This window comes from Cornus florida, unplaced genomic scaffold, assembly GCF_030987335.1.
Source record: "Cornus florida cultivar Cherokee Brave unplaced genomic scaffold, ASM3098733v1 CherokeeBrave_3.0.0_Hap2_Chr11, whole genome shotgun sequence".
NCBI lineage: Eukaryota > Viridiplantae > Streptophyta > Magnoliopsida > Cornales > Cornaceae > Cornus > Cornus florida.
This window is the reverse complement of record NW_026775581.1, coordinates 99,671,492-99,688,825: the sequence shown is the minus strand read 5'-3', so window position 1 is coordinate 99,688,825 and position 17,334 is coordinate 99,671,492. Positions and strand designations below refer to the sequence as shown.

The 17,334-nt window shown below is 38.1% G+C and overlaps 1 protein-coding gene across 1 annotated transcript; it reads right to left on the bottom strand.

Annotated features, from left to right (window-relative positions):
- Positions 1 to 3,077: 3,077 nt before the first annotated feature.
- LOC132281662 (uncharacterized) lies at positions 3,078 to 3,455 on the bottom strand. The gene has a single exon (XM_059783343.1). It carries the CDS (start codon positions 3,453 to 3,455, stop codon positions 3,078 to 3,080), a length of 378 nt encoding a protein of 125 aa, XP_059639326.1.
- Between the last annotated feature and the right edge of the window lie 13,879 nt (positions 3,456 to 17,334).

The window sequence follows — 17,334 nt, the reverse complement described above, 5'->3', positions numbered from 1 at the left end:
GGAAAAACTCAGAGTTGAACAATAGACCATGATATTGGAAAAACTCACTCTTGGCCGAGGCTTGTTGATACACTTGTTGATACATAAGTTCCACCTTCAGCTGCAAAAATAATCTCATTTTGCCCCTACAGAGTTGTACTCTTAAACTCCCATATGAGTGCAAAGACTTATGGTTATTGTATAATATAATTTAGAGTTAATTACAACGACACCTCCTGAGGTTGGTCATATTGACAATCATATACAACTTAGCTCTTTTTTGGACAAAGACGCCCCCAAGTTTGCAAACTTGAACAATAACACCCAAACATGATAAAAGTATATATTTACCCTTTAACCACGTAAAATGACCACATTACCCTCATCCAAAAAATCATTTCTTCTTCCCATTTTTCGATCTTCCCATTCATTATACACAACCACTACACATCGGCACTACCACAGCAACCTCCACAACCACCATCACAAACCCAACACCTCAAAATTACACACATATATCTATATATACATATATACATACATACAATGCCTTGCCCGCCGTCCGTGCACTCTGCAGCCGGCTGCCTATCGCATCCGAGCTTCCCCTTGCTCGCTGATAGCCATTCTGAAGCTCTCTGCCCACCCTATCACGGCTGTGTTCAGTCCACATTTCATAGCCGAACTCATCACAGAAATCCACATCACCGAGCTCCTCATTTGCTACGGGCTCGGCTAGACAGATCGGCAGAACGAACCAGCGAAGGATCACGGCTTGTGCATGCTGGCGATTGATAGAACAACGGGCAAGATGAGTTGTGGATGAATGTCGGCAATGCTCGGATGTGATTGAATTGCAGAGGGCTTGCGGCGCTGCACCGGCAGGCAGTGGTGACAAGGACGGTTCGCGATAAAGACAAGGTGGATGGTGGGTTTGCAAGGCGGCTTAGCGGGATCTCGCGGTGAGCAAGGAGAAGCCCTCACCAGCTGCCGCGAGTCCTCCACGATCGAGCCATCCGTCCCCGTCATGTGTCTCCATCACGTTCCTACTCTACGAGCACCTGAAATGTGATAATGGGGTGAGCTCACAAGCTCAGCAAGAAATACTAAACACAATCATCGTTCAGCAAGCTAACCTTACCTTGTATTCCTATATATATAAGCAACTCAATAAATGTATTAATTAAATATGCATATCTCAGTTAATTATGAACTCTACAATAACCATCATTTATTTTTAATAAATTCACATATCTCACATGAGCCCCGGGCTCCCATCCAATAAAGTGGTGTGAATCGTATAGTCCCTGACTACCGAAAACATACGTGTGGTTGGATTGTACGTCTACTTCCCAGATGATCCCTGATCATGTCCACACAATAAGGGCTCATTAGACCCATGGCCATAATAAAAGGGTAGTGCACTGGTCCCTGACCATACCCAAAAGTCATCATAGGGGGAGTCCCTGACTACACCTCCGACTAATCCAAACTCATCCATTAATTATTAGTTATGGTGAAATATGAAAGACATTATTATAATAATAATTAATGCACCCAAATACCCTTTTAATTAACTTTTTTTTTTTTTTTTTTTAGAAATAAAAAAAAAAAAAACATTACACTAAAGACCCAAGTAGTGAGAGTATAAAAATTCTTAACACATCCTAACACTAAGAATAAGTCCCTGTAAAATTATAGTTTTCCATACTCGCCATTATAGTACTGAAAAAAAATAATCTGTATATATATATATATAAGATTTTAAATTGGTAAAACTACCTCACCATCATTTCAAAATCAGCAAGCCCTCACAATTTAAGCTTATAACATTTAAATCTAATTTTCTGAAAAGGTATCATAATTATTGAAAACTTAATAATATTTTCCTCCAATTTCTCTAGCTTTTAAATACTAACAAAATATATAAAAATAATAATTAATTAAATAATTTAAAGTAAAAACAACCTGTTCCAAATTTCACTACCAGTCACTATTAATCACTGTTCCAACTTAAATCCTATTGTTTCCACTATTATATCATGGCTTCATTTATACATTCACCCATCTAGTTTATTAAACTAGAATTTTCAAAGAAAGTATAAAAGTCAATGGACCCACCACACAATTCATGTCTCTCAATTTACATCTAATTCCCAACTGACCTAGTAAACTAAAACAAATACAACTGACATTCTGTGCTTTGATTCGGTTCATCAATAAAGTCATGGTATCAAGTAGTTACCTACCAGGATTTATTTATATACAAATAATATATACACAAAGCTTATATATCCTAACCATCTGTTCCTACGTTTCTAGTTACTAATTTACATAATGGAATAGGAAGAGTTCGAAGATAAGATTTATATTTACTCAGTGACTATTAATTAAATCTGATAATAAAAATAATCAGTCAAGAATCTTTAGGAATGGATTATAAAGGTAATGGATTATAATAAGTCCAATTTATACGTCCAAAGCTAAACAGAAAGTGATTAAATAAGAATTCGATAGATGCTTCACACACATACACATCACATATATATCCCCTAATCTAAGTTATAACAGTACAATTACAATTGGGTTCTATGATCAATCATACCCATATGCTCTAATAAGGAAACAAATTTTTGCAATTCTATGCATATAAGTTCACTAAGAAATTAATATATCCAAGTTACGAATATATATAAAATAACAAAGTAAGATTAACTTGCCTGAGGTATAATTAATTCTTCCTTCCTACGCGAATTCCCATTTATCGTTCCTTCCCTCGGCTACTGCAGAAAGACACAATGTCGGATCACTCTCTTTGGTCCCTTCCTCTCCCGTTATCGTGCTAATATTTAAAAAAAAAAAAAATTGCAGTGAAGAGTTATAGAGATATAGGAAGTCAGGTGAGATACTATAGCGATTTAAATTTTTTAAAATTTAAATTAGTTAACCAACTCTATCACAATATTCTGTTTAAATTCAAACAGAGATAACAATTAAATTAAATTAAATTAATAAATATATGTATATGATATATAGTTTTTTACACGAGTCTTACAATCTACCCTCCTAGAAAGAAATTTCATCCTCAAAATTTGCGTACCTTATTCGAATAGATGTGGGTACTTTCCCTTGATTTCTGACTCTAGCTCCCCAGTAACCTCTCTCTCATCCTGATGATTCCATTGCACCTTCACCAGAGGTATCTCTGCTCGCCTCAACTGTTTCACCATACTGTCAACAATGCGAATAGGTGTCTCAACATAGGTTATATTAGGACGAATCTGGACCTCTGTGCAGTTAATGGCCTGAGTTTCATCCCTCAAGCACCTCCTCAACATGGAGACATTGAAAATATCATGAACAGCAGATAGTCTAGGTGGTAAAGCCAATCTATACGCCATCTCCCCAATCCTCTCTATGATCTCAAAAGGTCTAATGAATCGAGGAGTTAGCTTCCCTTTCTTTCTACCAAATCTCATAACCCCCTTTATTGGTGATACTTTCAAGAACACCAAGTCTCCCACACTAAACTCCAAAGCTCGACGACGTTAATCTACATAACTTTTTTGTCGGCTTTGAGCTGTGCGAAGTTGATCTTGAATGATGGCAACCTTCTCTATAGTCTCTTGCACCAACTCTGGCCCCAAAAAAACTACCATCACCAACTCAGCCCAACATACAGGTGAACGACAAGGTCTATGTGATACCCCTTAGTTCCGAGACATGGGTTGATCAAGCCCAGGCCTAAACCCGAGGGAAAAATTAAATAATTAATATTTAATGAACACATAATATAAGATGAAATAATAAGAAGTAAATAAAAATGGCTGAAATGAATTCTAATGAAAAATCCTCAAAATATAATGATTAAAATCCAAACTCCAAAACCTCCAATTAATTAACAACTCGGGAATCCATCTGGTGGACCCCTAATAAAAATCCCAACTGTAAAATGAAATAACTGAAGTACAATCCAAAGCTAATAAGTAAGCAGTCCTATGTAGTCGGTGGAATAGAAGTTTGTATCTGCTCTGCACGACCAAGCTCTAACCCTGGAACTGACGAGCACCAGAAAAATAAAAGAGTGGGTCAGGCCCACATGCAAGTCTTGATCTACTATGATCCAAATAGGAATCCGATACGCAGATATATCCTAGATAGACTCAATAATATCTAAAGTAGTCCATATATGTATATATTACACGCTATAGGACGCTCACTAGTCCAATAGGTCTGTCTCAGCCTGAGTAGAGTGTAATACCCCTAGTTTTCAAAAGGATAGAATGGGAATTTAATTTTGATAATTTTGAGTTTTATTGCATTTTTAATATGTGAGCTATGTGTTTTGGTTTGTTTAATTGTTTAAGTGTGTATTTATTTTTAAATAAATGATTTACTTAGATTTGTTTTAATTATTTACTTAAATAATTTGATTGAGTTAATTGTTTTATTTAATTATTTTAATTGGATTAATTTTGTGATAGTTGATTTAGTTGGTGCTCAACGTGACTGTTATATAGCTTTTCATTGGGTTTATAATTTTCATAGGCAGCCGTCATTGATTTGTAACCTAGGTTTACATATGGGCCGGGTTATATATGGATTAGAGTTTAATGTCTAAACCTCTATATATGTATATTACAGTGGATTAGGGTTTAAAACAATACAAAACAAAACGTAGGTTTTCGGTAGAACAAAGATACAATGAGATATTGAGAGACGGAGAGGAAGATAAACAGAAGAGGTCTAGGTTTTGGTCTGGATTAAGTTTGGACCAAGAAGGAGGAAGGAGAGGTGTTTTTGGGTTGAACCAAGGCACTGGAGGAGCAGACTTGCTATTTAGGAACTAAACATATTACAGAGACGGTGATTTACAGTTTCAAACTCTGAAATTGTAGGCAAGTCTCTGTTATATTCTTTCCCCTTAATTCGTGTTCTGTGCATGCCTGGTTAGACTTCAGGGTTTTAATAAAAGATAAAACGGATTGACACAAACATAATAACATGTTTTCCATGCAGATATGAATTTATTTGATCTCAGTGAGTTAACTGTTTTGTATACTGGTTGATTTTCTGCTATCTGTGTCTTTTACGTTTAAGCCTGTTTTAATGAGATTAGTTATAAGATTGGATGCCTTACAATTATTCTGAGAATGAGTTTAATCCCTAGAACAAGATTTTAAAACAGTTTTGAGTTTTACTAAATAAATCTGTTGTAAGTTGTCTAAAGTTGCTATCAGAAGTTATGTAATCGTTGCCGTAAGACTTGTGTCTAGTTCAGATCGTGGTTGCATAACAGTGGGTTAAGAGTACCCTAGAACTAAGATTGAACCCTAGAACAACCATTAAGAACCTTACAGAGGTCTGGAAAACACCGCAGTCGAAGAAGAAGCAGCAGAACGGACGACGGCACTAAGGGGAGAAAAGCAGGCTCCAAGAAGAGGAGGAGCCGGCTCTTTCTACCTTAGAGCCGGCTCCAAAAGAAGGTGGAGCCGGCTCTAGCATCTAGGAGCCAGCTCCTAGATTAGTTGAGCAGGCTCTTTTGGAAAAAATAGAGCAGGCTCTTTGTTTTGAATGAGCCTGTTCTCAATTGAACGCACCAAATTTTGTTTCTGTGCACTGTTTGGTCTGTATAGGTTCTTGGAACTTTGTTTAGGCTGTTTTAAATTATTGTTGGATCTGGAATAAATCCGTTTTCTATGGAAAACATTAATCCATGATTAAGCATAAGAATGGAGCAAAATAAGTCTAAGGAAAGCGGTAGATTACAAACTGATTGTCGTTGCACAACAAACTGATGTTTAATTAAATTCTTGTTTATATAACTCTGTCTTGTGATTACTTTGGATGTGGATGGGATCTTAAAACCTGAAATAAAACTAAGTTCAATGACTGGAAACCACCGGAGTCGGAGAAGACAACAGAAGAAGAACAGACGTATACTTAAAGTGGAGAAGGCTCTACTTATTTGGAGAAGGCTTTACTTGAGTGGAGAAGGCTCTACTTATTTGGAGAAGGCTCTACTTGAGTGGAGAAGGCTCTACTTATTTGGAGAAGGCTCTACTTGAGTGGAGAAGGCTTTACTTATTTAGAGAAGGCTCTACTTGAGTGGAGAAGGCTCTACTTATTTGGAAAAGGCTCTTTGAAACACAGAGCCTTCTCTTTCTCTTAAATATCATGTATACTGAGTTTTAAATGGTCTGGTTGGTTAAACATGAGTTTCTAAAACTATTTAAAGGCTATTGAATGATGTAATATACTGCTTAGGACTTATAAAATAATGGAGAAGCAAGCTTATATTCTAGAATAAAGGATAGAATTAACATAAGTTTAAACAAGGGCTGTATGTGAAAGATTAAACCATTGATTTGAAGTGCAGACTGTTTTAGAAATCTGATGCCTGTACACGACCCTAAGTTTTAAATTATGTTGTGTAGCTAAGGTTTAAGCATTCTGTTATTGAATTATAGGTATGCTTGGTTGGAATTAACGGACAATTAAATCTGTTGTATATCTCTGTTAGGACACTGTTTGGAGGAGATTTGATGCTTTTGCATGGTCTTAAGTTTTGGATTATGTTTTACAACTGTGTTTTAAGCATGTTTTTATTCAATAATGTGTATGCTTAGTTGGGTTAAACTGATGCTTAAAACATAAAGTGCATCAGTCAGGGTACTGTGTGGATAAGCAAAATTGCATAAACCTGTTTTATCAATTTAATAAACTGAAACTTGGATTCTGAATTTTCAGCGGAGACATGGTTTAGTGACACACATGTTAAACTATACTTATGATTGTTTTGGAATGCGTTGATAGTTAATTCTACTATTTCTGTCAACTGTGTTAACTAGAGGATTGTATGTACCGGTATGGGACGGTGACATACTAGGTATGATTAGTTAAAACACTAATCCTACCTAATTTGGAATGAGTTGGATTAACCATAAAAAGGTTAAGTCCCACTTATATGGATGTATATGAACCGGTATGGGACGGTGTCATATTAGGGATGGCTTAGTTCAAAACACTAAGACCTACCTATGTTGGGAATGGATTAGTTCAAAACACTGAGTCCGACCCAATTTGGATTCAGGTATGGATTAACCATAAAGGTTAAGTCCATCACCTACATGTGTCATATCAATTGTGAATTGAATGATCCACTATGGTTTTAGAATGGATTTATTTTTATACAGATATCAGACCACTACACAGATGAATGATATTCTGTATTAGGAGGAGTACGGATTTTATATATTTATTATGTGTGCCATGGTATGAGCCTGAGTCTCAGGACCATGGTTAGGGCGCGTATATCGCCTAGGATGAATAACTGGACATAGGTGTTGTCCCTTGGTAGGTCTAGGTATTCATGCCCACCTCAGGGTGCATATTTGCATGTTACCTTCTATTCAGGCTGAGACAGACCTACTGGACTAGTGAGCGTCCTATAGTATGTACTATATATACATATATGGACTACCCTATATATTGTTGAGTCTTCCTAGGATGTATCTGCGTATCGGATTACTGTTTGGATCGTAGTAGATCAGGACTTGCATGTGGGCCTGACCCACTCTATTATTTTTCAGGTGTTGGACAGTACCAGGCTTAGAGCTTGATCGTGTTGATGCAGATACAGACACTCACTCTTCCGGTTACATAGGATTTCCTTTCTACTTTAATTTTGGTTTTTAATTATGTAAATTTATTCAAGGTTTTGAGATTAGGGGTCCACTAGGTGGATTCCCGAGTTGTACGGTTTAAAATTATATTAATTTATTAATTCAAGTCTGAGAATTCTTATTTTAGTTTTCTTCCAGCGTATTATTATTAAGTTTTTTTAACTCTGGTTTTATTTTCTGCTTGTTTACATATTAATTGTTTGGTATCCCTTGGATCTGTGCTCGGACTTGATCACCCGTGGCTCTAGAATTGAGGGGTATCACATAGAGATACCATGCAAATCGCACATTACATGGTCATGTGTACCTAGACCTACCAGGGAATAACACCTCTGTCCAGCTATCCATCCTAGGCGATATACGCACCATAACCATAGTCATGAGACTCAAGCTCATACCATGGCGTCATAACATAAATATATAAAATCCATGTCCTCCTAATACAAAATATCATCCATCTGATATAGTGGCTTGATATATGTACAACAGTTCATCCCAGAAATCCAATTATGTCATTCAGTTATTTACTAACCTGACACTGATAAAAGTCGGACTTAACTTGTATTGTTAATCCAAACCTTAATCTAGATTAGGTAGGCTTAGTGTCTGAACTAATCCATCCGTAGTATGCCACCGTCCCATACCGGTGCATACAGTCCTCCAATCCACATAATTGATAAAAATAACATTTAATTAATTTATCAACAGTTCTCCAGAATATGCATCAGTATAGTTTAATACATATATAATGGCATTAGGTATTCACTACAGAACCTAAAAAATGAAGCTCCAATTATTTAACCTGCTAAAATAAATCATAGCGTTCAAATCCTCCAAAACAGTTGATAAACCGATACAATTATGACAATTTAAGTATCAATTAAATCCAAACTAAGCATAGTTAAATATAATTAATTCACCATACTTATAACACTGAAAAATATATGATTATATATTATTAGATTATATATAAAAACCTTGCCAAGTTTCAGTAGGTAAAACTAATAAGACAGTGTGCAAGCTACCAGTTTTCTCTTAGGTTTTTCTTGCTCTAATCTTCAATCCAATTATGAATTTATATCTTTCCACCATAATACCAGTCTTATACAGTCCTATACATCATTTAAAACAAATTAAACTAAGTGCATATACCCAGAAAACCCAAACAGCCCTTAAAACACTCGTTTCAGTGCCTTTCAAGAGAGAACATGCTCTTAAAATGGGAGCCTGCTCTATTTTCTTCACCTAGAGCAGGCTCTAGGACTCTAAGAGTCGGCTCCAGGACTCCAAGAGCCGGATCTCCCCTTTGGGAGCCGGCTCTAAGAGGTTTGGGAGCCTTCTCTCCCTCCTCTTAGCAGCCCTCGTCTGTTCTTACTTCGTCTTCTTCAACTCCGGTGATGTTCCAGCCCTCTGTACTGTATTAAATTCCTATTCTAATATCTAATTAACATTCCAGACTACTTACAAGGCATCCACATGCATTATTAATCTCAAATAGCAAAACTTAAAACGCATAAACAGAAGGAACAAAGCTAATAGAGACTTAATAAATTTTGTATAACAGTTTTGTTAAACGAGACTAATTATCAGTCAAGCATGCAATATAGATTGTATAAGTATTATTAAACTCCTAGAGTCCATCTAAACATGCACAAAACATAGATTCATGGGAAAAAATAGAACAGAAACTTGTCTTTGAGACTTTGAATAAAAAAATCTCTAACTGTTGCCTCTATCTTCTCCGGCCACGTTGGTTGTGTTAAACAGCTCTTATTGCTCCTATTACAGTCCAGTAGCCCACACCAAACTTCCCTCCTTGATTCTATTTTGTGAATCACCCAAGTTCACTCTCCGGTTCTCTCTCTGTTATCCCTCTGTATCTCACAGTCTCTGTTTTTACAGAACTTACGTTTATTTTTCTAAACCCTAAACCACCATATTGCGTATATATATAGGTGTAAATTAATCACCCTAGTCCATGAATAATTAGACTAATCCCTAATTCCAATCCCAGTCGGCCCATGAAACTATCTATGTTTCCCTATGGTGGCTTACCTATACGTAAAGTGTAATCCAAAATTAATTGTAACTTAAAAATGTTCAATAATTAAATCAAGTAAAAAAAATTAAAATCCAATTAAGTAAAAAACATAATGAAAAACCAATTAAATAATTAAATATACTTAAACAATTAATTCAAAGTAAATAATTAATTAAAAATAACTCAATTAATTTAATTTAATCACCACAATAAAACCATGAAACAATTAATCAAATAAAAATGCAATTAAATCAAAAATGAAATACCAAAAATAACCTTTTAAAATTAGGGGTATTATATTCTTCCCCCCTAACAAAAGGAATTTCGTCCTCGGAATTCGCTCTTACCTTCTTCCAATAGTTCAGGAAACTGCAAGTGAATGACATCTTCCTATTCCCAAGTGGACTCAGCCTCAATGTGATGACTCTACTGAAATGAACTAATGGAATAACCTTGTTACGAAGGATTTGAGCCCGCCAGTCGACAATACGACACGGTGGCTCTAAATAAGTTGCATCCGGCTGCAACTCAATCTCCCTAACATCGATATGTTGATACCGATCCTTATCTCGCAGAAATTTCCACAACTTGGAAACATGGAATACGTTGTGTACGCGATCCAAATTATCCGAAAGTGCTAACCGATAAGCAATAGCTCCAACTCGATCCGTAATCATAAATGGACCGACAAATCGTGGTGACAACTTCCTTTTTTCCCAAAGCGTATAACTTCTTTCATAGGATACACTTTGAGTTGAACCTGATCCCTAACCTGAAACTCCAAAGCACGAGTGCGACGATCAGTATACCTCTTCTGCCTACTTTGGGTAGTACGCATGTGATCCCTAATAAGAGCTATCTTCTCAGAAGTATCCTTGATGAACTCAGGACCCAAGAATCTGCTCTCGTCATCCTCCATCCAATAAACAGGTGATTGACACGGTCGGCCATACAATGCCTCAAATGGTGCCATTCCAATAGTCTTCTGGAAACTATTGTTATACGTAAACTCCACAAGTGGCAAATAATCCTCCCGTGGCCTTTAAAATCAAGAACACACGACCGAAACATATCCTCCATGATCTGATTAACCCTCTCAGTCTGTCAATTAGTCTGAGGATGATAAGCAGTGTTAAGATGCAACTCTGTACCCAAAGCCTGCTGAAAACTCTTCCAGAATCCTGACACAAAACTTGAATCTCTGTCCGATATAATAGACAATAGAATGCCATGCAACTTTACAATCTCGGTAATGTAAAGTCTTGCCAACTGCTCTGAAGTGAAGTCAGTGCGAATGGGCAAGAAATGAGCTGATTTCGTTAATCTGTCTACGATGACCCAAATAGAATTGTGATCCTTGAAGGAATTAGGCAATCCCTCCACAAAATCCATTGAAATGCTCTCCCATTTCCACTCCGGTATCGGCAATGGCTGTAGAGCTCCTGGCGGCCTCTAGTGATCAATCTTAACCATCTGACCAGTACTACATCGTGAGACAAATAGAGCTATGTCCTTTTTCATACCTACCCACCAAAACTGCCACTTCATATCCTGATAAATCTTGTCTCCTCCCAGATGAACAGAAAACTCAAAGTGGTGAGTTTCAGTCACCACATCTTTCCTCAAATCGTCAACAGAAGATACCACTAACCGTCTCTTGTACCTCAAACCTCCATCAGCCCCAATGTAGTAAAATGGGACTTCTCCGAAAACTATCTCTGTAACTTTGTCAATGCACTGCTGATCCGTGAGTTGTGCCTTCAAAACCTTGTGAATGATAGAAGGTGTAACTACCATGCAAGCCATGAAAGCATCCGATAATTTATCCACCATCTTGAAAGCATTCCACTCAGTAGTGAAGACAGCAGAAAGACTACCAACAGGTTGGTGACTGAGTGCATCTGCCACCACATTCGCTTTCCCTGGATGATACTATATAGAAAAGTGATAGTCTTTTACAAACTCCAATCACCTGCGCTGTCTCATATTCATCTCCTACTGAGTGAACAAATACTGCAGACTCTTATGATCACTGAATAATTTGAAGGACTCACCCAACAGATAATGCCTCCAAATACGCAAGGCAAAGACCACAGCTGCCAAATCCAAATCATGTGTTGGATAATTAAGCTTATACGGCTTAAGCTTCCAAGATCCATACGAAATCGGGTGCTCCTCCTGCATCAAAAAACATCCAAGACCCTGCAAAGATGCATCCGTGTAGACTAGATACTCTATTTTGCTCTGTGGGGTAGACAAAATTGGTACAGAAGTCAACTTAGTCTTCAACTCATCAAAAGCTTTCTGACAATGTTCATCCCACACGAACCGTACGCCCTTCTTAGTCAGATGAGTGAGTGATCCCGCTATCTTTGAGAACCCCTGGATGAACCTCCTGTAATATCCTGCCAAACCGAGAAAACTCCGAATCTCGGTAGGTGATGTAGGCTGTCCCCACTCAACCACCGCTGAAACCTTGGTCGGATCCACCGCTATTCCCCTTTCTGACACCACGTAACCCAGATTTTTCACCTCCCGCTACCAAAATTCACATTTCTCAAACTTGGCATACAATTGGTGCTCACGAAGCGTCTGCAAGACTATCCAAAGATGTCTAGCATGATCGTCTTCAGACCTAGAATAGATCAAAATATCATCAATGAAAACAATGACAAACTGATCCAAATAGGCCTTGAAGACCCTGTTCATTAAAACCATGATGACCGCTAATGCATTAGTCAACCCGAACAGCATCACCCGAAACTCATGAGATCTATATCTAGTGAGAAACACTGTCCTCAGAACATCCTGCTCCCTAACCCGAAGTTGATAATATCCAGACCGCAGATCAATCTTAGAGAAGTATGTAACTCCCTTCAACTGATCAAAAAGATCATCAATCCTGGGTAACGGATACTTGTTATGAATAGTAACTTTGTTCAACTCCCTGTAATCTATACACAAGTGAAGCATCTTTTTTTCTTCACAAACAAGACTGGTGCTCTCCAGGGTGATGTACTTCGGTGAATAAAACCCTGGCTGAGTAGCTGCTGAATCTAATCCCTCAACTCGCGCATCTCCACTTGTGTCATCCTATATCGTGCCTTAGCAATAGGCGTAGTGCCTGCAGCTAAGTCTATTACAAAGTCGATCTCGCGACTAGGCGGCAATCCTGGAATCTCCTGAAATACATCTGGGAAATCCTGTACAATTGATATGTTATCCAATGATACAGTAGTCCCCTCCTCCATTTCCTCCTCCACATGGAACAAATAAGTGCTACTGCCCCCGCTAGAACACAGCATAGCGACGACGTACATGTCCTGACCAGGTATGGTGAATACAATAGACCTATTAAAACAATCAACTTGGGTATGGTAATGTGATAACCAATCCATCCCATGTATCTTATCATAAGTGTGTATGTCCAGGACCAAAAGATTGGCTAGAAATCTGAGTCTACTAATATCTAGTGTCACAAGCCCATCACTCTCATGAAGAATAGCTAAATTACCTAACGGTGTAGAAATTCCCTGTGGTCTACTGCATACCCGAGTCGTCATTCCAGACAAAACAACAAATGATCTACCTACAAATGAGTGTGTAGCACCCGTATCAAATAAAACACGTCCAAGTAAACCATGAATAAGAAAGTTACCCTCAACAGCCTGAGGTGCCTACATATCTTGTGGCATAGGGTTGTACACCCTACCATAATGTAACTGCTGCGGTGCCTGTCCCTGAGGCTGCGATGGCACTGGTAAAGCCGGATATGTCTGTCCCTGAATCCGTGGAACCTGTGGAGCTGGTAAAGGCACTGGCGCCCTCTGCCCCTGCTACATATACTGTCCCTGTCCCTATTTTTATCCCTGTCTTGCTGTAGGACACTGCCTGGAAGTATGACCATACTCTCCATAAGTATAGCAACTACCCTGGAAAGTACCAAATGGCCTCCTCTGTCGGTTAGCCTGTGGCTGACCCTGTCCTGCCTGTGGTCCCCTAGTCTGCTGTCGCTGAATAGGTGCCACATCCCTGGGAGCATCCGAACCACCCTTGTGCTTCTTCCAAGGCTGTTGTCCCTGGAATTTGCCCTTGTCATTCTGTCGGTGTCCACTCCCATTCTCTTTTTCAGCTGACTAATTAGCAGAATCTCTGTTACTCCGATTCTCACTCTTGGCCTGTCTGAAGTCCACGGTTAACTGATACTGCTGTAGAGCAACGTCTACCACCTAAGCATAGGTAGTATAGGTTAGACTACCTGTAGTAGCTCTCTTGATAGACGACATCAGTCCCTTGACGAAACTGTTGTGCTTCTTCTCCTCTGTATCCACCTCCTCCAGTGCAAAGAGAGACAAGCATGTGAACTGCTGCTCATACTCCACCACTGTCATGTTCCCCTGCTACAGATTAAGAAACTCAGTCTTCATGGCTGCCCTGACTGTATAAGGGAAGTACTTCTCTTCAAAGCGTGCACTGAACTCATTATAAGTCAATACCATCCTCTCCTCTATGGTGGTAACTGACTCCCACCACTGTAGTGCATCCCCAACTAGCTTGAAGGTAGCAAACATCTGCTTTTGAACCTCCGTGCACTGAACTAAGCGAAGATGTCACTCGATGTCCTGTTTCCACTAGTGAGCTGCTCTCGCATCGGTGGAGCCTGTAAACTCAGGTGGGCTCCCTTTGTGAAAGAACTCCTGGCCTTCTCCCAAGTATTAGTCTGAACAACCGGTGCTGGTAACGGTGCCGGCTATACTTGAGGTTGATTCTAAAGTGCAGCGGTTACCCCTGCTTCTATAGCCCGAGTAATAAGGTCATTAAAGTGAGGAGGATACTCTGGATCTTCTCCCTGATCCCGAGTCTGCTGAACTTCCTCCTGCTCCTCATAGAATTGACCCTCATCCTCCTGACGCTGCCTACGGGCCGCTTCCCTTCGTCGCTGATTGTTCCATCTGGTTCTTGCGTTAACCATGCTGTCAACACAGAAAGACAGACATCAGTACGATTAAACCGAACCGTAAGGAATACAATAAATCCTAAACTTAAGCTCTAAACAATAGAGAAATGCTGCGCGGAAGTCTTATATAATTGAATCCCAGAGACACTTGAACCTGGAGTGCTCTGATACCAACTGTGATACCCCTCAGATCTGAGACGCGGGTTGATCAGGCCCAGACCCAAACCCGAGGGAAATATCAAACAATTAATATTTAATGAACACAGAATACAAGATGAAATAATAAGAAGTAAAAAAAAATGGCTGAAATGAATTTTAATGAAAAATCCTCAAAATATAATTATTAAAACCCAAACTCCAAAACCTCTAACTAATTAACAACTCGGGAATCCATCTGGTGGACCCCTAATAAAAATTCCAGCTGTAAAATGAAATAACTGAAGTACGATCCAAAGCTAATAAGTAAGTAGTCCTACGTAGTCGGTGGAATAAAAGTTTGTATCTGCTCTGCATGACCAAGCTCTAACCCTGGAACTGACAAGCACTTGAAAAATAAAAGAGTGGGTCAGGCCCACATGTAAATCGTGATCTACTACGATCCAAACAGGAATCCGATATGCAGATACATCCTAGATAGACTCAACAATATCTAAAGTAGTCCATATATGTATATATTACACACTATAGGACACTCACTAGTCCAATAGGTCTGTCTCAGCCTGAGTAGAGATACCATGTAAATTACATATTACGTGGTCATGTGTACCTAGACCTACCAGGGAACAATACCTCTGTCCAGCTATCCATCCTAGGTAATATACGCACCCTAACCATAGTCATGAGACTCAGGCTCATACCATGGCATCATAACATAAATATATAAAATCCGTATCCTCCTAATACAAAATATCATCCATCTGATATAGTGGCTTGATATATGTACAACAGTTCATCCCAGAAATCCAATTATGTCATTAAGTTATTTACTGACCTGACACAGATAGAAGTCAGACTTAACTATTATTGTTAATCCAAACCTCAATCTAGATTAGGTAGGCTTAGTGTCTGAACTAATCCATCCCTAGTATGCCACCGTCCCATACCGGTGCATACAGTCCTCCAATTCACATAATTGATAAAAATAACATTTAATTAATTTATCAACAGTTCTCCAAAATATGCATCAGTATAGTTTAATACATATATAATGGCATTAGGTATTCACTATGATACCTAAAAAATCAAGCTCCAATTATTTAACCTGCTAAAATAAATCATAGCGTTCAAATCCTCCAAAACAGTCGATAAACCGATACAATTATGACAATTTAAGTATCAATTAAATCCAAACTAAGCATGGTTAAATATAATTAATTCACCACACTTATAACACTGAAAAATATATGATTATATATAATTAGATTATATATAAAAACCTTGCCAAATTCCAGTAGGTAAAACTAACAAGATAATGTGGAAGCTACCAGTTTTCTCTTAGGTTTTTCTTGCTCTAATCTTCAATCCAATTATGAATTTATATCTTTCCACCATAATACCAGTCTTATACAGTCCTATACATCATTTAAAACAAATTAAACTAAGTGCATATACCCGGAAAACCCAAACAGCCCTTAAAACACTTATTTCAGTGGCTTTTAAGAGAGAGCAGGCTCTTAAAATGGGAGCCTGTTCTATTTTTTCACCTAGAGCCAGCTCTAGGACTCTAAGAGCCAGCTCCAGGACTCCAAGAGCCGGCTCTCCCCTTTGGGAGCCGGCTCTAAGAGGTTTGGGAGCCTTCTCTCCCTCCTCTTAGCAGCCCTCGTCTGTTCTAGCTTCATCTTCTTCAACTCCGGTGATGTTCTAGCCCTCTGCACTGTATTAAATTCCTATTCTAATATCTAATTAACATTCCAGACTACTTACAAGGCATCCATATGCATCATTAATCTCAAATAGCAAAACTTAAAACACATAAACAGAAGGAACAAAGCTAATAGAGACTTACAAAATTTTGTCTAGCAGTTTTGTTAAACGAGACTAATTATCAGTCAAGCATGCAATATAGATTGTATAAGTATTATTAAACTCCTAGAGTCCATCTAAACATGCACAGAACACAGATTCATGGGAAAGAATAGAACAGAAACTTGTCTTTGAGACTTTGAATAAAAAATCTCTAACTGTTGCCTCTATCTTCTCCAGCCTTGTTGGTTGTGTTAAATAGCTCTTGCTGCTCCTATTACAGTCCAGTAGCCCACACCAAACTTCCCTCCTTGATTCTATTTTGTGAATCACCCAAGTTCACTCTCCGGTTCTCTCTTTGTTTTCCCTCTGTATCTCACAGTCTCTATTTTTACACAACTTACGTTTATTTTTCTAAACCCTAAACCACCGTATTGCGTATATTTATAGGTGTAAATTAATCACCCTAGTCCATGAATAATTAGACTAAGCCCTAATTCCAATCCTAGTCGGCCCATGAAACTATCTATGTTTCCCTATAGCGGCTTACCTATACGTAAATTGTAATCCAAAATTAACTGTAACTTAAAAATGTTCAATAATTAAATCAAGTAAAAAAATTAAAATCCAATTAAGTAAAAAACATAATGAAAAACCAATTAAATAATTAAATATACTTAAACAATTAATTCAAAATAAATAATTAATGAAAA